The 22,863-nt window shown below is 34.9% G+C and overlaps 1 protein-coding gene across 8 annotated transcripts; it reads left to right on the plus strand.

The window, feature by feature from the left end:
• Positions 1-413: 413 nt before the first annotated feature.
• Positions 414-6,348, plus strand: LOC104898647 (uncharacterized). Of its 8 annotated transcripts, XR_008970179.1 has the most exons (6): positions 414-520; positions 887-1,473; positions 2,432-3,652; positions 3,753-3,808; positions 5,107-5,991; positions 6,100-6,348. XR_008970179.1 is itself a non-coding variant. In XM_057396173.1 (5 exons), exons 2-5 carry the CDS (start codon positions 889-891, stop codon positions 5,393-5,395), a joined length of 2,151 nt encoding a protein of 716 aa, XP_057252156.1. In that variant the 5' UTR covers positions 414-520; positions 887-888; the 3' UTR covers positions 5,396-6,348. The 8 variants fall into 8 exon arrangements, 5 of the variants coding, with proteins under 5 accessions (XP_057252156.1, XP_057252158.1, XP_057252159.1 ...); XR_008970180.1 differs by lacking the exon at positions 6,100-6,348 and having other exon boundaries at positions 3,732-3,808; positions 5,107-5,199; XR_008970181.1 differs by lacking the exon at positions 6,100-6,348 and having other exon boundaries at positions 2,432-3,646; positions 3,732-3,808; positions 5,107-5,199.
• The last annotated feature ends 16,515 nt before the right edge of the window (positions 6,349-22,863 follow it).

Genomic DNA, 22,863 nt, shown 5'->3' on the forward strand with positions numbered 1-22,863 from the left:
AATAGCTGTTTGATTCAGCAAATACAAGGGGGCTGTGTTGTATTGTTCGATCTGGTTCATTGTAGTTTTTTCGAAGACAAATTTGATTTAACCTTGTTTGATTATATCTTGTTTTTCTTTAATATCTATTGTAGATGCCGTTTGGCTTTCAATTAATGAAATTTCTCCTTCAAACAAAAAAATAATTTGATTGCGAAAGAGATGTACATAAAATTTAGGTTTTGTATTAAATTGAGAAATACTTTGAATGAAGAGAGAATAATTTGCAGAGCGAGAGAATTTTTGGATTTTGGAAATATTGAAAAAAGAAAAAATTGCAGATTTAGAAAAGTGGGAGTAAGTTTATAGCGGGTTACGTAGTCCACATTATTTTTAATGTGACCCGAGTCGATGTGAGATTGGTATAGTTATACAACACCTCAACGGTGCCCATTCTCTATGCGGCTACACCTTTAGAACCTCTCAGCTTCCCTCACTCTCACGCAAAATCCGAGGCTCGAATTGCAGAAGCTCGTTCCAGGTTCTCGTTTTGTTCCATGAATCTACTTGTTTAGACGATTTTGGTTGCGAATTTTGTTGTGAAATTGCGATTTTTAAGATTTACTTCATGTGATTATTCATGCAATTGGTTTTATGCGGTTGTTATTGTTTGTTTCATATAATTCAACTTAATTTTTTCTTTATCTCATATATGTTATTTCATGTTTTTAGGTATAATTTACATGTTACAAACTTATGATTCGAATTTCTGGTATAACTTGTTAATGCATGTTTGTTTCATGGAATTAACTAAATGATAAAGAAAAGTTATGTTGCAATTGGTAGATTGTTCACTTGTTGTTTATTTCATCAGACCAATTTTTTAAGTGTTGTGGCTGGAAATCAGGAATGAATGACCTGGGCCCAGCGCGGCTGCCTCTCCTGCCCTGTCTCAGGGACGGACCTGTGAAGAGTTTGAAGCCTATCCTGAAACTTTTGTATTCACTGATCTGTTCATGTCTAAGTTATGAAGTTTGTCAAGGCAATCGCGATATAAATGCGGCTAGAAATAGTTTCAAGCTCGAATTCGAAGAGATAGTTACCGTTTCTGCTAGCTTGTTTAAAGAGCTTCATGAAAGGTTGCTGTGTTGCTCAGATGATGCATCAGTGGATCTTGATGTTGGATTGGATATAACGCGAGTTGATGGGGAGGATTCAAGGGAAGAATTGCTTTTGCTTTTAAGATGTTGTATTCTCATGGTGAGATTACATCCATATGATCAAATACTCACCAAGCAATTCCAGGTTGTTGTTGCTTTACTGCGCAAATTGTGTCTTCAAAGTTTATTGACTAGCAAAGAGAGAGGTTTAATTAAGCTCAATAAGCCGATTTCTTCTCACAGAATTTGTGGTAGCTGTACAAACTCATCCTCTCTTAATTCCAGTGTGCAATCATCTGACTTGTACCTGTGTTTTTTGCAAAAGATGCTAGAGGTAACTACGTGAATGCTCTTCTATCTATGAAGTTTCTGCACCCATGTCTAATGTTCGGCTTGCTAATTGGATAGTGGGTTTTGGGAGTAGAGTGTCAGCATGTTTAGTTAAGGGTGCATTCTTTTCACTCGAAACTTATTTGAACTGAACTTATCCTGATTACTCCTTTTGTATGCACAAGATTGGACTGATTAGTCTTGTACCTATCTTTTATGAAGGTGAAAAGCACACTTCCTGATTTATTTTTGTGTTTAGGGTAGATGATATTTGTAAAAATTCAATTTCCTGTTTGCTGTCACTGATGGCTTGCAATGTGATGTTATCTAAATTACTTTCTTTGCTAGTTATGGACTACTCTACCACCTTGAAGTTTCCTTTTAGTTATTACTTAGCGTATAAATACAGTGAACTTCTTGATCTGGAAGTTTGAACCATAAGCATCTGGCTTAACCTCTAGAGCTTGAATTTTGTCTCCAATGTATGACAGTGACCTAGTTTGGTGAAGAGTAAATTGGATAATAATTAGTGGCTCTGGGGCACTTTTCATATCTGTTAACTTTTGAAGTTCTGGATACGCTGCATTAGATCCCCAATTTTATGATTCCCAAATGTTGTTCCTAATAATATAATTATAGCAAGCTTCTCGTTATCCTTCTTGCTCTTTCTAGAGAAAAATATTATGCTTGACATAATATAGTCATTTCAAATTTAAGTGTCAACACACTTCTTACGTGTATGAATCTGACTACTCCAGAATTCAGGTGCAACCATTAACTTCTTGTTGATTTAATTGCAAGCTAATGAATTTACCAATGGAATAATATGTACATTTTTATCTATATATAAAATATTTGCTTTACCATATGTGTTTTGGCAAAAGTTATTCAACCAGCTCCATCAATGTATATAATATCTACATCCTTCCTTTGCAGAACTTATTGTGGAGTTCTCTTTTCAGGTCTATCTGGACGAGGTGTTTGTGGACCAACCTTTCCGAGAATGTATTGCAATTTCAACCTCTTCAACCCATCACAGCCTGTCTTTGTACTCCTCTATACAGATTGAAATTGTCCTTGAAGTCATTGCTGCTCATTTTCTTATGTCAATTTCTGGTAAAGATCATGTCCTTCAAACTTTTACTGAAAGTCTGATTTGGACAGAAAAACGTGTTCTTTCTTCTCCTGAAGTGAGCTTAGCTGTGGCGTCATCATTGATTAATCACCCTGTCATGACATCTTCCCCAATACTTCTCCTTTCACATCTGATCTCTTTGGTGTCTGAGGTTATTGGCATCTGTGTCTTTCCAGAAAAAGGGGGCCCGAAGGTTAGATTTGTGAATATCTATCTATCAACATTTCATGACTCGGTCAATTTATACTGCGAACACATGTCTAAGCTGATGACTGGTTCCTGTAGCTCTCGCAGAACTGTCCTGAGACCTTTCAACTCTCATTTCCAGTCCGAGATCCATGATAGATTTAATTTAATGCATGTTGATTTGGATAATGCGTGGAGAAAACAAAGCAGCAGCATGTTTAAGAAGACAATTTATAGCATGGCAGTTGATGCTATTTCTTACTTAAAGATGAATCTTTGTATTGTTGATGATACTTCCAGAGATGATGTGTTCTCCATTCTTAGTTCATTGATTTCAAGACTTATTTCTGTTGAAATCGACGAGGTTCTATTACAAAAGTTTAAGGAAATCACTATGCAAGACTTTTGCCTGCTGGCTTCAATATTGAAACTGATGAGCAGCTCTTTGTTGCAAGCTAGTTGTTGTTTTGATAAGAAGAGTTGTTTGGCAGCATTGTTCAAGAGAAAGGATGCACTTCCAGGCTACAGCTCTCTAGCTGGTCTGATGAGTTTCTTTGTGCAGTACAACTTCCGTATACCAATTCAAGTCCAACAGTTCATCGTTGATGCCCTGAAGCCACATCTTTCAACATATGAAGAACTGGAGTTCATGCTTGTGCATTTTGCTGGCTTTTTATTATTATGCATCGTCGGTGGGATGCACATCCTCATGAGGGGATGCTTGTCTTTTATGCTGGTTCTGCTGAACACTTTAGCTTTGGAATCAAGAACAGAGTCACCCACATGTGTGGTTCCACAGGCCACTGTCAGTGGCTCTGTTGCTGGCAGTTCTAATTCTTTTGGTAGATCTCAAACGGTAAATGTAATTATATCTGCCGGTGCTATAAAAATTGATGACCTTTTTTCTTCTATATTCTAACATTCTTCAATCTTCTGAGAAGTGACCGTTCTATGTACAACAGACATCCAGCCTCAGAGTTGCATCGAACTTTCGAAGAGAAAGACGAAAGTTGTTGAGGTATATGATATATGACTTTGTGCTTAACTTGAGAAGTTAAGCATTTCAAACTGCTGTAATCCTTGCATCTTTGCCTGTCAAACACTACTTTTACCTTTTTGGTAAATGGAATTTCTTGTTTGAAATCATAATATTTTTCATACAATTTTGTTGGCAAAGGTCTTCACTAGTCAAAGTTGTCAAGTCCGCTAATATCTATTGGTTGACATTATTAATGTAATGAGTATATGAGGAGAGTTGTCAGCATCAACCAAGGTTGTCAAGTCCATGAATCTTTTTTAACTATAAGAGACTAAGTTACGCTGCCTGTTCAAATAATTGCAAGGGTTTGCAGAGATGATATAATGCTACCATTACTCTGGCTACACTTAATATATACACTCCAGAATACAATAGTGTAGTTTGGTCTTTGGTTTGTAGGCACTCTAACTTTTTGCTTCACGGAGTAACAAATGACCAACTTGATGGAGGTTCCTTTCCATTTTATCTCTGCCTGTGGATTTTTTTACTTTACATTTAGTTCTTGCTGAAGTACCTTTGCTGGCTGGTGCTGTGGTAATCTGAAGTTCTGAGATAGTGCCTGTTAGTCTGCAAGAACCTGGAACAAAACACTTAATATCCCCCCTGATTCTGATGCTTCAATTAAAATCCTATTGTCTGTCCGATTATGCTTTATACTTAGCAATCTTTATCTGTCAATCTACAGCTTCATGTTTGATGATCATCTTCTTTGAAGTGTGTAACATAATCTATGTTGCTATTATATGTTTTAGCTTCTTTGTCCCTTTTGGGGTTTGAGGAGTACAAAACGTAAAATCCTTGTAGGATTACCTATATAGTACCAAAGGTTTCTTTAGAGTATAACAAATCAGTATAGCTATCCTTCATCTGACACAGCAAGGCAATTTCAATTAATATTGAAATAAAGTACTAAAATCGATAACGGAAGCATAGTATCCGACAGAAGGAATTGTTCTATTTGATGCGGTGCTATTTATGTTTTATATATGTTTTCTCGTATTTTGATGCTTTTTCTTTCTCTTTTAAGTATCAATAGCAGCAATAAGCAATTAGGTATATAAGAGTAAAAGCAATAGTAAGGATTAGTTAAGTTTAGAACCGTAATTGCTGTTTCTTTTCTTATGTGATGTCAATACTTATGAAGGAGTACGTGCATCAAATACAAAGGAATATAGAAGTATTTCAATTTTCTTATATAGATACTTGTTCCCTTTTTTTTGTAATTTTATTCAACACCACCCTTGATGTTAAGTATATAACTCCTTTACTCTTGTCAGGGAGGTGACAGCACCTGAAGTTTCAGAAATATCAGATGAAGAAACTTGCAATGGAGAGCTTTATCTCAGGTGTTTGCTAAAGAACCGGGAGGAAATTTCTGAGTTGGCTGACTTTATTGAGTGCAAGCCATGGAGAGACTACAATGCTCGTCTTATGTATAAAGCTAAAACACAGCGCAGGAGATTTCAAGAATCTGGTAGGCGGTTGCGGCTTGCGAAGAGTTCCTTCAGAAGTGGAAGTAAAAGGAAGTTAAAAAGGAAAGGATGTAGCAGTATCAAGTACTTATAAGTAAGAGACTACAATGCTCGTCTTATGTATAAAGCTAAAATACAGTGCAGAAGATTTCAAGAGTGTGGTAGGCCGTTGCGGCTTGCGGCTTGCGGCTTGCGGCTTGCGGCTTGCGGCTTGCGGCTTGCGGCTTGCGGCTTGCGGCTTGCGGCTTGCGGCTTGCGGCTTGCGAAGATGCAGGCTCATAGTTCTTTCAGAAGTGGAAGTAAAAGGAAGTTAAAAAGGAAAGCATGTAGCAGTATCAAGTACTTATAAGTAGAGACTACAATGCTCGTCTTATGTATAAAGCTAAAACACAACGCAGAAGATTTCAAGAGTATGGTAGGCGGTTGCGGCTCGCAAAGATGCAGGTTCACAGTTCCTTGCGAAGTGAAGTAAAACGAAGTTAAAAAGGAAAGCATGTAGCATATCAAGTACTTATAAGTAAGATATAGAAAACCCAATCCAACTTTTGTAGGTGTCAATCGGCTCGTCTTGGCTCGGCTAGTATTTTGGCCTCGGTGATGCAGGGGATCGAGAGACAAGAAGGGCAAACAGATTTATGTATCAGGATTTTCTGTGATGTCATTGGTTGTGGTATACCCCATAAACAAAGGGTAACAGTCTCTATACCGATTTCCTTGCACAAGATTTCCTTCTACATAGATTGACGCTTACACAAGTTGGATTGGATATTTTGCATCTTACTTAAGTACTTGATACAGGAAAAAAATGCGGCCGCGGTCGCGTTCCCGGGAACGGTCACGTTGTCGCGGGAACGGCTTGTAATGGGGAAATAGAACGTTTCGCAGCCGACGCGGCGTGAATTTTTTTAAAAAATTCACATAAATATGTTTCAACCTTATTTGCATTTTTTTAGTTTATGAAGCATTATTACAAAATAATACAATCAAATCTAATCGAATATCATGTTTCATCAACTATATAATTAAATCATAGAAAGAATTTGGCCAGTGTTTGAAAAAACGGATGTTACGGGGATAAAAGCGTTCTAACGTGGCGAGTTCGCGTTATAGAACGGACAACGCGGCGAGAAGTATGTGAATTTTATTATGGCGTTTCGTAACAGGATTTCGCGGAACGACAAATCCAAAATCCGTTACAGAACGACCGTTCTGTAACGGAACGGGAGAGTTTTACTTCCCGGACTTGATACTGTACATGCTTTCCTTTTTTAACTTCCTTTTACTCCCACCTCTCAAGGAACTGTGAACCTGCATCTTTGCGAGCCGCATCCGCCTACCAGACTCTTGAAATCTTTTGCGTTTTTTTTTTATATATATATATAGGGTTGGGTTCTAGTGAGAACCGTGAGAACCACTTAAAATAAGTAAAAAAATTCCTAAAATGAGTAAAAACTTTCTAAAATGAACAAAAAAAAGTAACAAATGAGCAGAAACATAAAATGAGTAGAAAACATTAAGTTATCAAAAACGTAAAATGGACAAGAATGTAAAAGAAGAAAAACGTAAAATGAGCATAAAAAAGTTCAACGAGAAAAAAAAGTAAAATGAGCAAAACGTAAAATGGTCAAAAATGTTGATAAATGAGCACAAAATTGTTAAATGAGCAAAACCATAAAATAAGTGAAACAAAAAATGAGCAAAAATGTTATGAAATGATCAAAATCTTCGTAAAATGAGGAAAAATGCGTGGTTCTCACCATAAGGGATATATATATATATGTATATATATAATATATATATATATATATATATATATATATATATATATTATAATATATATATATATATATATATATATATAATTGTTGTCATTAGCTTTTTATATAATTTTTGTCCAGTGCGAAAATTAAAAAATAGACTTTATGGCATAATAAGTTTTTTTTTAAAAAAATCTAATAGGGATTTGAGGATAAAAATAACAATTTCAATTGAATAGCAGTAAGAAAATGTTATTACCTTAATAAAAGTGCTAGAGATAAAAAAAAAAAAATTGTCCATGTCTTTTTATATTTACATATATTTATAAGATTTTATTATGTTTTACTTTGAAACATTAAAATTGTAATAGATTTGTGGTTAAACTCACTTTTTATTTCAAAGGTTATGTATTTGATTCCCAATAGTTATACCTTGTTAATATTTTAAAATGATATCATAACAATGTGTATTAGAAACTTGAGAAGAGTACATTGGAGGGTGACATGTGACCCTTCCTTTGGTAGTAATGCCTTTTAATATATTTTTATAGATGCTTAAGTGTTGTTTCGTTTGATCATGGGAATTAGAAACAAAATGGTATTTTGGAAGAAATGATTACTTCTATAAATAGGAGGGTGACATGTGACTCTTTAATTTCTTTGGTAGTAATGCCTTTTAATATATTTGTATAGATGCTTAAGTGTTGTTTCGTTTGATCACGGGAATTAGAAACAAAATGGTATTTTGGAAGAAATGATTACTTCTATAAATTGTTTGGTTCAATAATGGATATTTGATAGCATAGCTCAAATTTTGTTCAAGACCAGCTCAATATGAGGAAATCGAAATCCAAGAAATAAAGTAAATTCGGATGATGTTAAAAGAAATTGATGGAGCTCACATAGGTGTGTATTCTATTTTGTTGAAACTATGATGTATAGCACACAACACATTGAGTGTTCCACATTGATAAAAGAAGAGAGAAATATTCACTTTATAATGCGAAAAGGCTACTCTTTCATTGCCATATGGTTTTAAGGTGGAACGTTTTTAATCTTGCGAAATGAACTTTCTGAGGTCCACAATTGGGACCGTTATAGGAATTCCCACTTTGCAAGGATTGTTCTTCCTATTTTAACTTTCTTATTAGATGCAACTACTCTCAGGAATAATACCTAAATGCTTTTACCCTAAAGGAATAATACCTTTGTCCTCCATAATATGAGAGTGTATGTACGTGTATCAAAGTCCGTAGAAAAAAGTGCGTAAAATGTTCGTAAAATCGCAATCTATTTATATGGAAAACAAGTTTAAAGATCACGCGAAGAGATAAAATGAGGCCTACGTGTGGCGTACGGAGCGTGCATTCCACGCATGGTGTGTTGGCTCTGCGCACGGCCATACGCGCCTATGCAAGTCGAGCTCAAGTTTGGCTAAGCTCGACTCGAACTCAAAAACTCAAAGTCAACAAATCGACTCGACTTGAAAACTCGCGAGCTTGAAATAATCATGCTCAACTCGAGCTTGAACTCGAACTCGAATCAAGGTTGAACTCGAAACTTAAAACTCGAAGTCGAATTAAACTCAAACTTGAGTCAAGCTCGAACTCGAATCAAGGCTCAATCCAACTTGATTTAATCCATGCACCTTGAGTTAGGTACTTAGAGTAGCTTTTTATAGAGAAAAAAAAGTTAATGTTTTATTGTTCAACTAATGTGTGACTTTATGAAACAAACTTTCATAGAGAACAATAGTTTCCACACCATCCACCCAATGAAGAAATGCAACAAATAGTTTTTGCTCATTTATAAAAGAACTCAAACTTAAACTTTTTGTTTCCCAACCAATGTGGCACAACTTCAATTCAAACAATAAGTAATAATTTATATAGAAAAAAAGCTATTGTTTATATTACAAACAATGTGGGATATTTAATATTTTACATAAAGATCGTTTTAAATAATTTTTAATAAGTTTTCAATTTGTTTACGAGTTTTCGAACCGAGCCAAGGCTAAGACTCGTTAAAATCTTGTGTCGACTTATTAACCATCACCTAATGACAACTATGATTAAAGTCCACCATGAAATTTTCTTCTACATTAGAATTAATTTAATTCATAGATTAAATTCTTTCAAAAAGTTTGAGAATTATTTATTGAAATTTCAAGTATTATATAAAAAAAAATTTATTCGAGTTTCTCATGAGGTTTTCGAGTCGAGTAGGTAGTAGCTCAGCTCGACTGGTTAGTTGTTAGTCATCAAGTCGAGCCTACTGGATTCGAGTTTTGACCAAGACGATCTCGAGTATCTCGCAAGTTGTTTTGTCTCAAATAATATCTTTTAAACATCAATTATTTTTAGGAATAAAAGTAATTTTTGAAATATCATTTCGAAAATATTTATCTAGAATAAATGATATTTACTAGAAATACAATTAGTTATAGAAAATAATTAATTGGGCTTGTATTTAATAAATAGACTTGTGTTTTCAAAACACTTTTTGGGTTTAGCTTGTTGGATTGCTTTTCATTTGGATTTGACCAATTAGTATAATGATATGTTTCATCATTGAGTACTAATTGGAGAGACACAATTTTGTGTTTATATAGAATTCCCCACTTTGAATGAGGTTCATGAAACTGAAAGTTAAAGTAGTCTATATCGGGACGGAGAACAATTCTAAACGCTCTACAGTTTATAGTTGGTCTATATATCGCTTGTTTCTGCAAAAAGAAGTTAGTCTGCAAGATATAATCACAAGGAATCTGATTACCCGTAGGAGAATATGTTAGCTTATTTCTACAAACAACTAAGATAATAACGCACATCATGATGCAATAATGCAAACTTATACTCTCTAAGGATGCATGAGATGCTATGCAAGATCGGGGTTTTTGAAGGCTAAGAAGGTAAATAAATTTATGGAAGGATATATACCGATTTTCGAAAATTGCTATTTCAAAAACCTGGCTTCGCAAGTGAGATTCATGGATTATAACTCTTCACGAGTTTGATTTGGAGGAACCACCACAAATATAGGAAGCCCTTGCTTTGACAAAGCTTGTCTTTAATTAGGCACTTTGAGCCTAAGATTAGAAGCTACTTGTCTTGTGTTGAGCGTTCAAAGGAACATTTGAAGTTTCTTTACTCGGGAGTAAATATAGAAAAAGTCGAATACTTCTAGAGACCATGAAATTATCGAAGAATCCTTTGGGACAAAGAGACTTTGGATTGACAAATAAAAAGGTTTAGTTTTATGACGTGAACATATACAGGTGGAAAAAGGCTTTGACGCTGTTATGTGCAAACTCGATCTATGTCGAGTCTAGAAAGATTATGGTTAGGAATTCTCGAACGTCAAATCATGAGACCTTGATTAATTATTTTATTGAAGCAGTCGAATCTTGATATGATGATTCCTATGTACTCTTGCGAAATCAGACCATTCATAGTTATGTATATGTATTTTTTTTGTGCCCTAACTTTTGAGTAGGTTACCCTTTCGGGTTTTGGATCTAGCGAGCTTGGACATACCTTGAAGAAAGAGTTAGGATTGATATAGGGGTTGAAAAGATTCAAGTTTTAATTGGATGGGCCAAGGTAAAGATTAGGGTGTAACTAGATTGGACTGGATTGGACTTTGCCAAATTCAAATCCAGTCCAAAGTTTTTTGGACTCGAGAAATTGAGTCTAAAATCCAATCCAAACTTTTTTTTAGTGCATTCCAATCCAGTCTAGTCCGATTTTTTTCTTCTTGAGTATATATATATATATATATATATATTGTCGATTTAGGTTCACAATATTTTCTTATGATTGAATTATTGAAATTTGAAAAATTGGACTTACATACATTCCATAAAGTAAGTTATATACATCTTTAGAGTCTAATAAAATGCAAATCGCATAATACATAAAGGCACAAAAAAGGTTAAAGTAACTTTTGCTTGTTCAATTTTCACTTTTCATTTTGGAGGGTAAGTGAAATTTTAGCACAAGGTAAAAAAAATATTAGAGCGTAAATGTTAAAAAGTCCAGAATTAAAAAACTGTTGAAGAATACTTTTTGAATCCAATTTCTTGGATTGAATATATTATATATTGTATACTAAAATTTTTTTTGGACTGGATTGGACTTATTAGACTCCATAGGGGTAAAGCAAAATCTATTCCGAAAGTATTTGGAGTCAAAATTTTGAGTTTGAGTCTAGTGCAACAAGTTTAGATTGGATCGGATTGGACTCTGTACTTTTCGCAGTCCACTTATACTGTAACACCCCGATAATTCTCTCTTTTTAGGAATACCTTTATAATATGAAACTTAGAGAATTACCCAGGCATTATCGCCCGTGTGATAACGTATCGGCTTATTCAGAATTTTGCAGCGGAAAATCAATTTACTAAAACCAATTTTATTAAAACTCACTAAATAAGTGACAAATGTTGAGGATCTAAACAAACCAACTTAATTAAACAACCATCTGAAATAAAAATGTTCCTACGAAAACAGAAATTAAACTACGCTAGAAATACAGTCTCTCCACTCCAGATTCCCAATGCGATGCACATCTGCGAACCTGTAATGTCAATGCAATATCGACTCTGCTCACTAGAAGGATCATCACAGGATCAATAAGCAAAGCCATGATCACACACACAAATAAAGCACGTAATCAGCAAAGCTGAGTACTACATATCAAACATACACATTCCTAAACATGATACTGAATAATAACGTGTAGGAATAAATAATAAATAATCATATAATAAACTGCAGGCAACTTTTACTGAACTAAACTCAAAACATCTTTTTATTATTTAAATGGAATAGTTATTGGAACGAGTTGTCTTGCCTACTAATGTGAAATACGGGTTCGACTCCGCATTTCAGAGTGACCTGCGATATCGAGGAACCTTTGAAATAAAAGAGGGATGGTGATCAATCCATTCCTAGAAAAGCTATGGCACGCTCGCCATAATCCCAACCCTTAATGTCCAACTCTAGACGTGCACCAGTCTAAAGTCTATAACTATTCTCATTAAACTTTACGTTATTTACATATTATCACTTGTGTTGACACACACATATAAGTAACACATAAATAATAATCAAACAGTCACAACTGGACTTCTTTTATCTTTGGATTTAACAAGTGATCACAACTTACAATCCAAGACTACTTTAATTCCTTTTAACCTCAACTTTCTTTACTTGTTGAACCTAGCCAACAATAATATTACCTTTATATAGGTATAACTTGTAAACTTATCAAATAAGGTTCACGGTCCTCATAAGATAATAAAAATAATACTTCTCAAAGAATACATGAATAACATGATTCAACTTTATAACATATACTAATTCTTATGCGAATTAATAAATAAACTTTCTTGATATGCTTGCATCAATTATTCCATACAAACATATAATTCGATATTCATAATAAATTCCAAGTCACATGTTGCACACAGGCATAAAACATGTAAAATAATTTCCAGAAATCACATATATGAACAAAGTAGGTTCCTATACATGATACTAAAATTTAAATCTTCATTAGAACATGATACTAAGCCACATAGCACGTAATTATGTACGTACCTCGTGTATACTAGCCTGTAAGGCACTTTTAATCCGTTAAAAGTTCCCTACGAGATATTCTCCGCCTAGAAAACAAGGTAACTAAAATTTATAACTTAAAATAAAAATTACAGCAGCTTTAAATAATTTAAAACCCCCTTAAAACACGTTTAAAAATCGATTTTTGGTGTCAAACTTGAATTAGTTTTAATTCCTAGCATAGTACTACTATTCTAGCAATTAAAAACTCTTAAAAACTCTATAAATAACCCTTTTCTGAAATTACATCATCTTTAAAATTTAATAACCCTCCTTAAAACATGTATAACATATTTAAAATCACGTACTAAGTAAATCTCATAGTACATAATATACTACTTTAGTTTTCTAGCAATTTAAAACCCTAAAAACTCATGTTTTCATGATTAAAACTAAAATATAATCATAATAATAAATCTGAATTTTTTCTTTATAATATAAACTATAGATAACGAAATTACTTATTAAAAACAGTAATTTAACTAATAAACATGATTATTAATAATAAAACAACATAAAAATCTAGTCTTTAATGGAATCTTAAGAAGGAAGAAAAGAAAAACAACCTCAAAAGAGGAGAAGAAGTGGGCGCCGGTCAACAGTCCCCCACGGCAGCAGTCACGACGATAGAAATTTCGGAACTTTGGAAGACTTGTGACGTTTCTTGTTGAAGAAGAAACGTTACTTGAAGAAGAAGAAAAGTGTTTTGAGAGAGAACCGAAAGAAACGTGAAAGAGGAAAAGGAGAGAGATGGCCGTGTGAATTGAGGAGGAGGAGGAGAGAGAAAATTTTTCTTTTGTGTGGGATAAAATAATTGAGAAGTAAGGTATTTATAAGACCCCTCCTTTATCCCATTTAAAATGAGAAAAAAAAAGATGAGAGATAAAGTAAGAGAGAGAGTCTCCAAGCTCCCTAGCCCTTTTGCCCGTAAAACCCTAGCCCCCAAGAAAAAATCCCCAAATCAATTCTACTTGCTTCAAGCCTTAATTCAAAGATCTAAATGCAATTTTCTCACTCAAGCTCTGCAATTAGGAGTGTTTATAGATTTGAGATTATCCGAAAGTTTGGTTTTCCTGCTTTCTCTTTCTGTCAGCGTATTAATCGCGATGAACACATTAATTACTTGGGTAATTATCACCCTAAGCCTAGGCGAAGCTACGGTTGCAGTTGTTGCTTAATTAATTTGTTAAAGAGTATTGAAGAGATAATCAGAATTTCTTTTGTGGTTACGTGGACCCAGTTTCTGGGTTGCAAGTACAAATTTTGGGCTAGGGTTAGGGTTAAGCTTTTCGTAGGGGATGTGAAAGGTCATTTAATTTCCCAATTGAGTGTGAGTGTTCATAAATTTTTTTGTTTTCCCTTCATCATTTCGTTTCTCTGGGGTTTTTTTCTCTCTCTTGGTGCTGCGCTTTGGCGTGCTGAGTTTGGCTGGTTATTCATAAAGTTAGCATTCGCATTTAATGCGATGAGATGCTTCAGTGGAGTTAATTCAGAGAAGGATGATTATCCGCTTCTAGCCAGGTTTGATTTTCGCTATATATTTGGGTTCTCTCAGGTAACTGGTTATTCACTTCCATCTCTACTTTTAGTCCCAATTTGTGTTAAGTTCTGTGCTCTAATTCTGAAAAAACTAATCTTCTACTTTCTTATTTTTTCTTTAAGTCTATGCATGGCTTCTCCTCTTTCCTTTAAAGATGCTGTCTTAAAAAATTCCTCTGTTGGTATTGAATCTGCTGATAGTGGTCTTAACCCTACTGTCAATGTTACTATGGGTGATGCTGGTACTAGTGATCTTAATGATATTGCTCTTGACCCTCCTGGTCCCCCTTCATTCCCTGAGGTAATTGTTCTTGATGACCTACCACAAGTTCAACGTGATATTGTTGATTTGTCTCAATCTTGTCTTGTGGGTAAGATGCTAGGTGAGCCTGTTGATCTTAGAACTATTATCTCTCGCACGAGAGCTGATTGGAATTTCTGTAAAGGTGATGTGGATTTTTTAGATATGGGTAATCATTGGGTGTTAATTAGATTTGCTAATCCTGGTGACTTATTTCTTGTTTGGTCTGAGAGGCCATGGCATGTTATGGGTGAGTTATTTGTCATCTATCCTTGGAGGGCTCATTTTGATCCCTTTGTGGAGGAAATCAAGTATGTTGACCATTGGGTTAGAATACCTCGTTTTCCTACTGAGCTTCTTAATTTTGAATCTGTAGCCAATCTGTTAGCTGCTAATTATGTTGGGTCTTTGATTAAACTTGATTCAAGGTCACTGTTAAGACATAAAATATGTTTTGCCCGTGCTTGTGTTAGAGTTGATATTACAGTTCCTCTTGTTGAATATGCTGAGATTAAACGTGCTGGTGGTGTTGAGTGTGGTTATCTAATCTGGTATGAGGATTTTTCTGTGGGTTGTTCCTTTTGTGGGTGTGAAGCACACACTATAGAGTATTGTCCAGTTCTATCTCCTCCTAAAGTTGAAAGAAAGGTTCTTCTTTTGCAAAATCCTAAGAAGAAGTGGCTAGCTGAGTTTTTGGGCACTGCTAATAGGCAAGCCATGCCTTCCACCACAGCTGAGCAAGCGAATGTGGTGGAGGCTAGGCCTAGGCATGTCTCAAGACCTCGCTTAGGTCATGCTGGTTCTATGTTTGGTTCTGGTATTAAAAAATTTCCTGGAAAAGTCTTCACTGCTGCTTCTAAGGCTCCTGGAGCCAAAGGTGTAGTTATTTCTGATGAAAAAGTGCAGAATGTGGCTCAAAAAGCAATGCTATCACTTCCTATAGCTACTGATAAAGGTAAGGAAAAGCTGAATGAGGATCTTATTGTTGATGTTTCCTCCTCTGATGATGAATCAAGTAACTGTGCTGTGCTCCCTCCTCTACCTTCTGATATTAAGGTGCATGCTCCCTCCCCTATGGTTGAGCGCTCTTTAGTGCCCCTAGGGGAGGTCAAGTCTAAGCCCCTCCCCTCTACTGCTCTGTGTAGTCCCATTCCCCTCAGAGTTGTTTATCCTGAGGACCTGTTTGCCTCCTCTCTGCTGCCTGCTGACCCGTTTGAAGAAGAGGAAGGTAACGACCTCTTTGCGGAGGTGCATGGGTCTTCTGATATTGATGATGACACTTATATTATGGATGAGCCAGTTGATGATGCTATGTGTGAGGCTTATTCCTCCCAGCCTGATAACTCATTTCATTCTATTTATTCTGATCATTCAATTGTGAAACACATTGAGTGTATGGGGGTTGCAGGGGCTAGCCTTTCTGAGCATCTCTCTTCTTCTAGCTCTGCTAAAAGAAGGAAGGGGATGGTTGAAGCAGATTCAGCCAGTTCAGAGCTGAAGAGGAGCAGGTCGTAAGTTCATGTTTCTTTCCATATCATCTGTTATTTATGAATTTAAGTAGTTGGAATGTTAGAGGTGCGAGGAGACCTCTTATTTTGGAAGAAGTAAAATCTTTTTGTAATTTAAATAAGAGCAGCATTATGATGCTGTGTGAAACTAAGATGTCCACTCCTCCTTCTGAAGGGTGGGTGCGACATTGTGGTTTTACCTATCATGATTTTATTTCCTCGATTGGTCTAGCAGGTGGTATGGTTATTTTGTGGAAAGATGATCCTTGTAATCCATTTAAAATTTCGAATATTATTAAATCCTCTCGTTTTTGGGCATGTAATTTACAAATTATGGCCTTAGATCTTAATTTCACTCTTGTGTTTATTTATGCACCTCCGAATTATAATCTTAAACAATCTTTTTGGGAAGAATTAATTAGCTTTCTTAATGCTCTTAATGGTCCGTTTGTTGTTATGGGTGATTTTAACGAACTAAGTTCACAACAAGATAAGAAAGGAGGAGCCCCATTTTCGTTTTCTAGACTCATGCATATGACAAATTTTTTTGCTGCAGTAGAATGTTTAGAACTTCCTTACCAAGGTAATCCATTCACTTGGCGTAGATCTAGGGATAGTCCTAGCAATCTTTTTGAAAGGCTAGACAAAGGAGTGGCGTCTCTTTCTTGGATAAATATGTTCCCGAATGCTAAGATAAAACACCATCCGTTTACATCTTCCGATCATTGCCCAATTTCTATTCAATTGCAGATTCCTAGTTCTCTTAAATCCCCCCCCTTTAAGTTTGATAAATTATGGAGTTCTCGAAAAGACTTTGAAGTTATAGTGCAGAAATCTTGGTCATCTCATTTTATAGGTTCTAATATGTATTGTTTAGTTAAGAAATGTAAGCTTCTTAAATCTCAAGCCAAGAAGTGGGTTAATACTCGATTTGGTAATATTAGTCGACAAGTTAAAATAGTTGAAGAGAAATTAAATCTAATACAAAATAAAATAGTAGAAGGGGGTGGGTCATCACTACTTAGCAAGCAACAAGAGAGGTTATTATGTAAACATAATAAGCTGTTGGATTTCCAACATGAGTATTGGAAGGTAAGGGCAAAATCTAACAACTTAAAACTTGGTGATGCTAATACAAAATATTATCACGCGTGTGCCTCTATACGACGTAATCGGAATCTTATTACATCAATTCAAGATCCATCAAATAATGCCATATCTCACCCGAAGAAGATAGAAGAATGTTTTACTTCTGCTTTTAAAAAAAGATTTCAGGCTAATCCAAATTGTTATTTCAACTCAGAATTGGATTTTTCACTTCTCAACCGTATTATTTCAGACCAGGATAATATTACTCTATGTGAGGAAGTCACAAGGGAAGAAATCAAAGAAGCACTATTTGATTTAGCACCCGATAAAGCTCCTGGCCCGGATGGGTATACACCTTTTTGTTTTCCAAAGATATTGGTCCTTGGTAGGTAATTCGATAGTTAGAGCAATTAAAGCTTTTTTTCATTCGGGAAAGCTCCTCAAAGAGATAAATCATACCTTTATAACGTTAATCCCTAAAAATGACAACCCTTCAAATCCAAACCATTTTCGGCCAATTAGCCTTTGCTCTACTATATACAAAATTATCTCAAAAATAATGGCTAATAGATTGAAAGTGGTTTTGGGCAAAATCATTCACCCTTTACAGGGAGCCTTTGTCCCTGAAAGATTAATTCAAGATAATATTCTTATTGCTCATGAAGTTTTTCACTCTTTTAAAAATAAGATGGGCCGGGAAGGTTGGCTAGCCATAAAACTTGATATGGAAAAAGCTTATGATAGGTTGGAATGGGATTTCATTTTTGAAACATTTCGAAAATTAGGTTTTTGCGAACAATGGATTTCTTGGTTGACTCAATGTATAACAACTGTTTCTTTTTCGGTTCTTGTGAATGGTATCCCAGGGGAAATGTTCTCCCCTACTAGGGGAATTCGGCAAGGAGATCCTCTATCTCCGTATATATTTATATTGTGTGCTGAAATTCTTGCCCGTCTTTTGTTTCAAGCCAGCTCAGCTGAAGAGAGGTTAGTAGGGGTTACTTTGGGGCATTCTCGAGTAAATATTCCGTTCTTAACATTTGCTGATGATACAATGATTTTTGCTAAAGCTAGAACTGAGAGCTGTCAGGCTATAAAAGATATTCTAAATAAATATTGCTTAATGTCAGGTCAATTAGTTAATTTTCATAAATCAGCTTTTCAATGTACTTCTAATACTCCTCCAGCCCTTTTAATTGAATTTCAAACGATTCTTCAAATGGAGAATTCTCTATCTCTAGGAAGCTATTTAGGTTGTCCAATTATTTGTGAACGTGTTAAAAATTCCACATTTAGCTTGGTTCAAGAGAAAGTCACAAATCAACTCACGAAATGGAGGGCTAATTCTCTTTCCCAAGCTGGTAGGTTAGTTTTAATTCAGTCTAATTTAGCCACTAAGGCTAATTTTCAAATGCAGAGTTTTTCTCTTCCCCCATCTATTCTTTCTTCCTTAGATAAATCATATCGGAATTTTCTATGGAACAAGCCTTCTGACGCTAAATCCCCTAATTTAATTGGGTGGGATAAAGTGTGTCAACCTAAAATTTCTGGTGGCTTGGGTGTCCGTAAAGCGCGTATTAATAATCAAGCTCTCCAAATGAAACTTCTATGGAAGATTATTAGACGGCCTGACAATTTATGGGTTAAGCTAGTTCGAAATAAATATTTAAAACAAGAGAACTTGTTTTCATATAAAGTAAAGGCTAATGTCTCGTGGCAATTGCGTAAATTGATGCATTTGCGTTCCCCTTTTAAGCAAGGGCTTAGATGGACCATAGGGAATGGTAAAGATATCTCTTTTTGGTTTGATAACTGGGCGTTTAGCTACCCTATTTCTTCTATTTTTACGCCCGTGCCAGGCACGGAGACAATGGTGGTTAGTCATTTTCTTTTAGAGTATGGTCAGTGGAATCATAATTTACTTGCTCAATTTGTCCCTGATTCAATTGTGGAAATTATTACTAAGCTGTTTATCCCGGCTAATGATATGCCAGACAAGATGTTTTGGGCTTTATCCGCTGATGGCGAGTACTCGGTAAAGTCTGGAGTGGCTCTATTACAAGGTTATGGTCTCCAACCTCCTCCTCAGGCTCCTTTTAGGTGGATTTGGCAGGCAGATATCCCTCCTAAAATTAAATTTTTTTTATGGAAAGTTTGCCAGAATGGGCTTCCTACAAAGAAAAGATTAGAGTGTAGTCATGTGTATTTACCGTTAGAGTGTGCGTTTTGTAATTTTCATGCTGAGTCTGACCAACATTTGTTCCTCGATTGTCCGTTTGGCCAAGATGTGAGGGATTCTCTTAGTCTCTTGGGGGTAAGTATCTCTCTTCCCGATTTTACTTCTCATTACTCTTTTATAAGTTATGTTAGTTTTCTTAATTTAGCTTGTACAAGGCAGCAAATTCAACATATAGCTATATATTGGTGGTTTATCTGGTATGCTAGGAATCAGCTTATTTTTAGACAAGAGTCTAGTTCCCCTCGAGCACTGGGGGAAATGATTTTATCGTTTATTGGTAAGTGGAATAAGGTGGGGTTAGATTTCAGTGGTGGGGTGGTTAGCACAGGTCCCTCAGATCGAGGTCGGATTGCTAGGAGGAAGGATGTTGCTTGGGCTCGTCCTCCCCCTTCTTTTGTAAAACTTAATTTTGATGGCTCTGTTCTGGAGAGTGGTTCAGTGGCTTATGGGTTTGTTCTTAGAAATGAAGAAGGGAAGGTGCTTCTTAGTGGAGCCAGCTCTATTCCTCGCAATAATTCAATTCTCGTTGCTGAAGCTTGGGGTTTGAGAGAAGGGATTCGGGGGGCCCTATTCTTGGGCACTAAAAAGATTCATATAGAAGGGGATAATCTTTCGGTTATTCAAGCTATAAAAAGGATTTGGAAAATTCCCTGGTCCATTTTTAATTTAATTCACGATGCTATTATTGATCTGAGTAAGTTTGAGGATGTTGTTATTCATCATGTTTATAGGGAGGCAAATTGTGCTGCTGACTGGATGGCCCATGAAGGGCATTCTACCCCCTCCCTCAAATACTATTTTACGAATTTGGATTTTTCTTTTTCCTCGATCATCCGTAAGGATGCTTTAGGGTGGCCCGTCTCTTGGGTTCCTCCCTAGTTTTCTTTCTGGCTAAAAAAAAAAAAAAAAAAAAAAAAAAAAATAAGACCCCTCCTTTTTTTTTAGGCTTAGGAAAAGAGATAAAATTCTAGTGAAGATTGATGATTAATAAGATGATCAACTTAAGACTTTAATCATCAATAAAACTCTTTTCCTTTTTATCCTTTTAGGATTTTCGATTCCATTAGACTTCTTTTTCAATGTACTTTAATATTTAAAACCTTTATTAAAACATGCTTAATTAAAATATTTCTAATTTTATTAAGCCATGAAAAATAATTACATTTGACTTTTAAAATAGTCAACCTTTTTAAATAGTCAAATCATTTTCCAAACTCATTTGAGTTTAAATATAAATATATAAATATATTTATAAAATCCTTTAAAATTATGGGGGATTACATATACCCCTAGTGAAGATTATAGTTTTGGATTATATGTGTTTTATAGTTTTTGATGGATCAAAGGATTGAACAATTTGAGATGAGGGGTAGAACTTCTGTGTGCGGTACCCGATCTTTTACTGGCTTAATTAATGGTCTGAATCGCACAAAAGTCTCTCATTGGACTATGCTTTTTAGAAACTTTAAGCCGCCACCCTATTAATATTTGAATAGGGACAAACTTATTTAATAAATTATTTTAAAATTAGTTTAAAGAAATGTCATTTAAAACGATGATGACTTCATATGGATAAGAATATTGAGAAATTGGTCTTTCATACCATGAGATAGTGTTAAGGGTTTAGGTTAAGAGGTGCGAACGTCTGGAACTCGTCTCCTCATGCGTTCTAAAAACAATCTTTTACTAAATGCGTTATTTTTCAAATTTTAAATAACCATGGGTATTCAAAAGAAAGAAAAACACATAATTTGCACATATACCCATCAATCATTCTTACTTAAGAGGGTCAATGTATCATTTGTACATGGTAGATTACTAGATTTGAGCATTGAACTTGCACTACGTACCAATCATTGTGGGATTGGAATACAGATGGATCAAAACCATCGTAGTTCGATCTTATGTCTCACCTAAATGGCCAATTCCATTGTGGATGAAAAGGAAAGAAGGGAAAGTAGCTTATTAATAACTCAACTTTAAAATTAGACAAATCCATTAGAATTGAGGTAATTACTCCAATTAGTAATTAAAATGGGTTTGAAAATAATCACCCTAATTAGGAATTAAATTAGAAGGTTAAGGTAAATCACCCTAATTAGTGATTAAAAAATATTAAGATAATTACTCTAATTAGTGATTAAATGAATTAAGGTTGGGGTAATTACTTCAAGAGGTAGCATCTGCTAAAAACCAATGTTAAACTGAAAACTGAAAACTGAAAACTTGCTAATTTTACAAAAAAAATTTGCTCATTTTACAAAGTTTTGCTCATTTTACAAATTTTTGCTCATTTTTTAAATTCTTGCTCATTTTCCAAATTATTGCTCATTTTAAGTTTTTGTTTATTTTAAGGAATTTTGCTCATTTTACATTATTTTTGCTCATTTTAAGAAATTTTCGCTCATTCCAATCCCCCGAGTTATCAACTATTTTTCACTATTCTCTCCCTCAATCAACAATTCCAATCCAAATGAAAGCACTAATTAAGTCAAATTGAAGAGAGATAAATTCAAAATTATACCAGAACAAGTAACGGTTGGTAGATGATCTCCAACTGTTGCGCTTTAAAATACCTAAATCTTCAAATTTCTGTGAAATTCATAGCAAAAAATAAAACAACAATAAAACCTAGCAGATTCGAAGGATGGAAAGTAGATGAAAATTTATTCGGATGTTGTTTCTCTTTTGGTTGTGGTTGACATTCTTCATCTTCGTAATTTGAGAATATCACCATTGTTGTGATTAGGAGAGAGAAATTTTTTTTTTTTAGGATTGAAGAAGGTAAAACGAGAAAGAAGAGTTGAGAAGAAGTTGAGAGTGAGATGATAACAATGGCGAACTATGATAACAATGGCGAACTATGTACTCCAGTTGAAGAAGAAGAGTGAGGAGAGAGAGAGGAGCAGGTGAGGAGAGAGGGAGAGAGGAACTCATGGGTTTTTTGTGAAAGAAGGGAAGAGATAGGAAAGAGTGTGATTTTTAACCAGAAAATACAATACGAATACTGGCCACGCTATCAAAAATCAACGGTGTGGATCTTTTGTTTTCAGTTTTCAGCCTAATAGTGGTTTTCACAAGATCCAATTCATTACTTCAATTAGTGATAATAAATAAAGATTAAGATAATCACCCTAATTAGTGATTAAACTTAGGATTATGGTAATCACCTTCATTATTAATACCAAATTAAGATTAAGGTAATCAGTCCAATTAGTGATTAAATTAGAATTGAAATAATCACTGTAATTAGTGATTAAGTTTAGGATTTTTCAATAGGTCTTAGTTAAAGAAATTTGCTTCCTAATTGAAGGCTTTTGGATTGATGATAAATAATCTTTGATTTAAGATTATTAAAAAAATGGTCAATTCGAAATCGAGTTTAGAGATTACATGTTTGGCTTATCAAAATTTGACTTTTTAAAATGACACACGTGAAATTTCCCAAAATCTTAAATTATTGATAGTTTTGTTACATGAAAGAAAAACTAGGTTTGGTCCATATTTT

Source organism: Beta vulgaris, chromosome 7 (assembly GCF_026745355.1).
Source record: "Beta vulgaris subsp. vulgaris cultivar EL10 chromosome 7, EL10.2, whole genome shotgun sequence".
NCBI classification, from domain to species: domain Eukaryota; kingdom Viridiplantae; phylum Streptophyta; class Magnoliopsida; order Caryophyllales; family Amaranthaceae; genus Beta; species Beta vulgaris.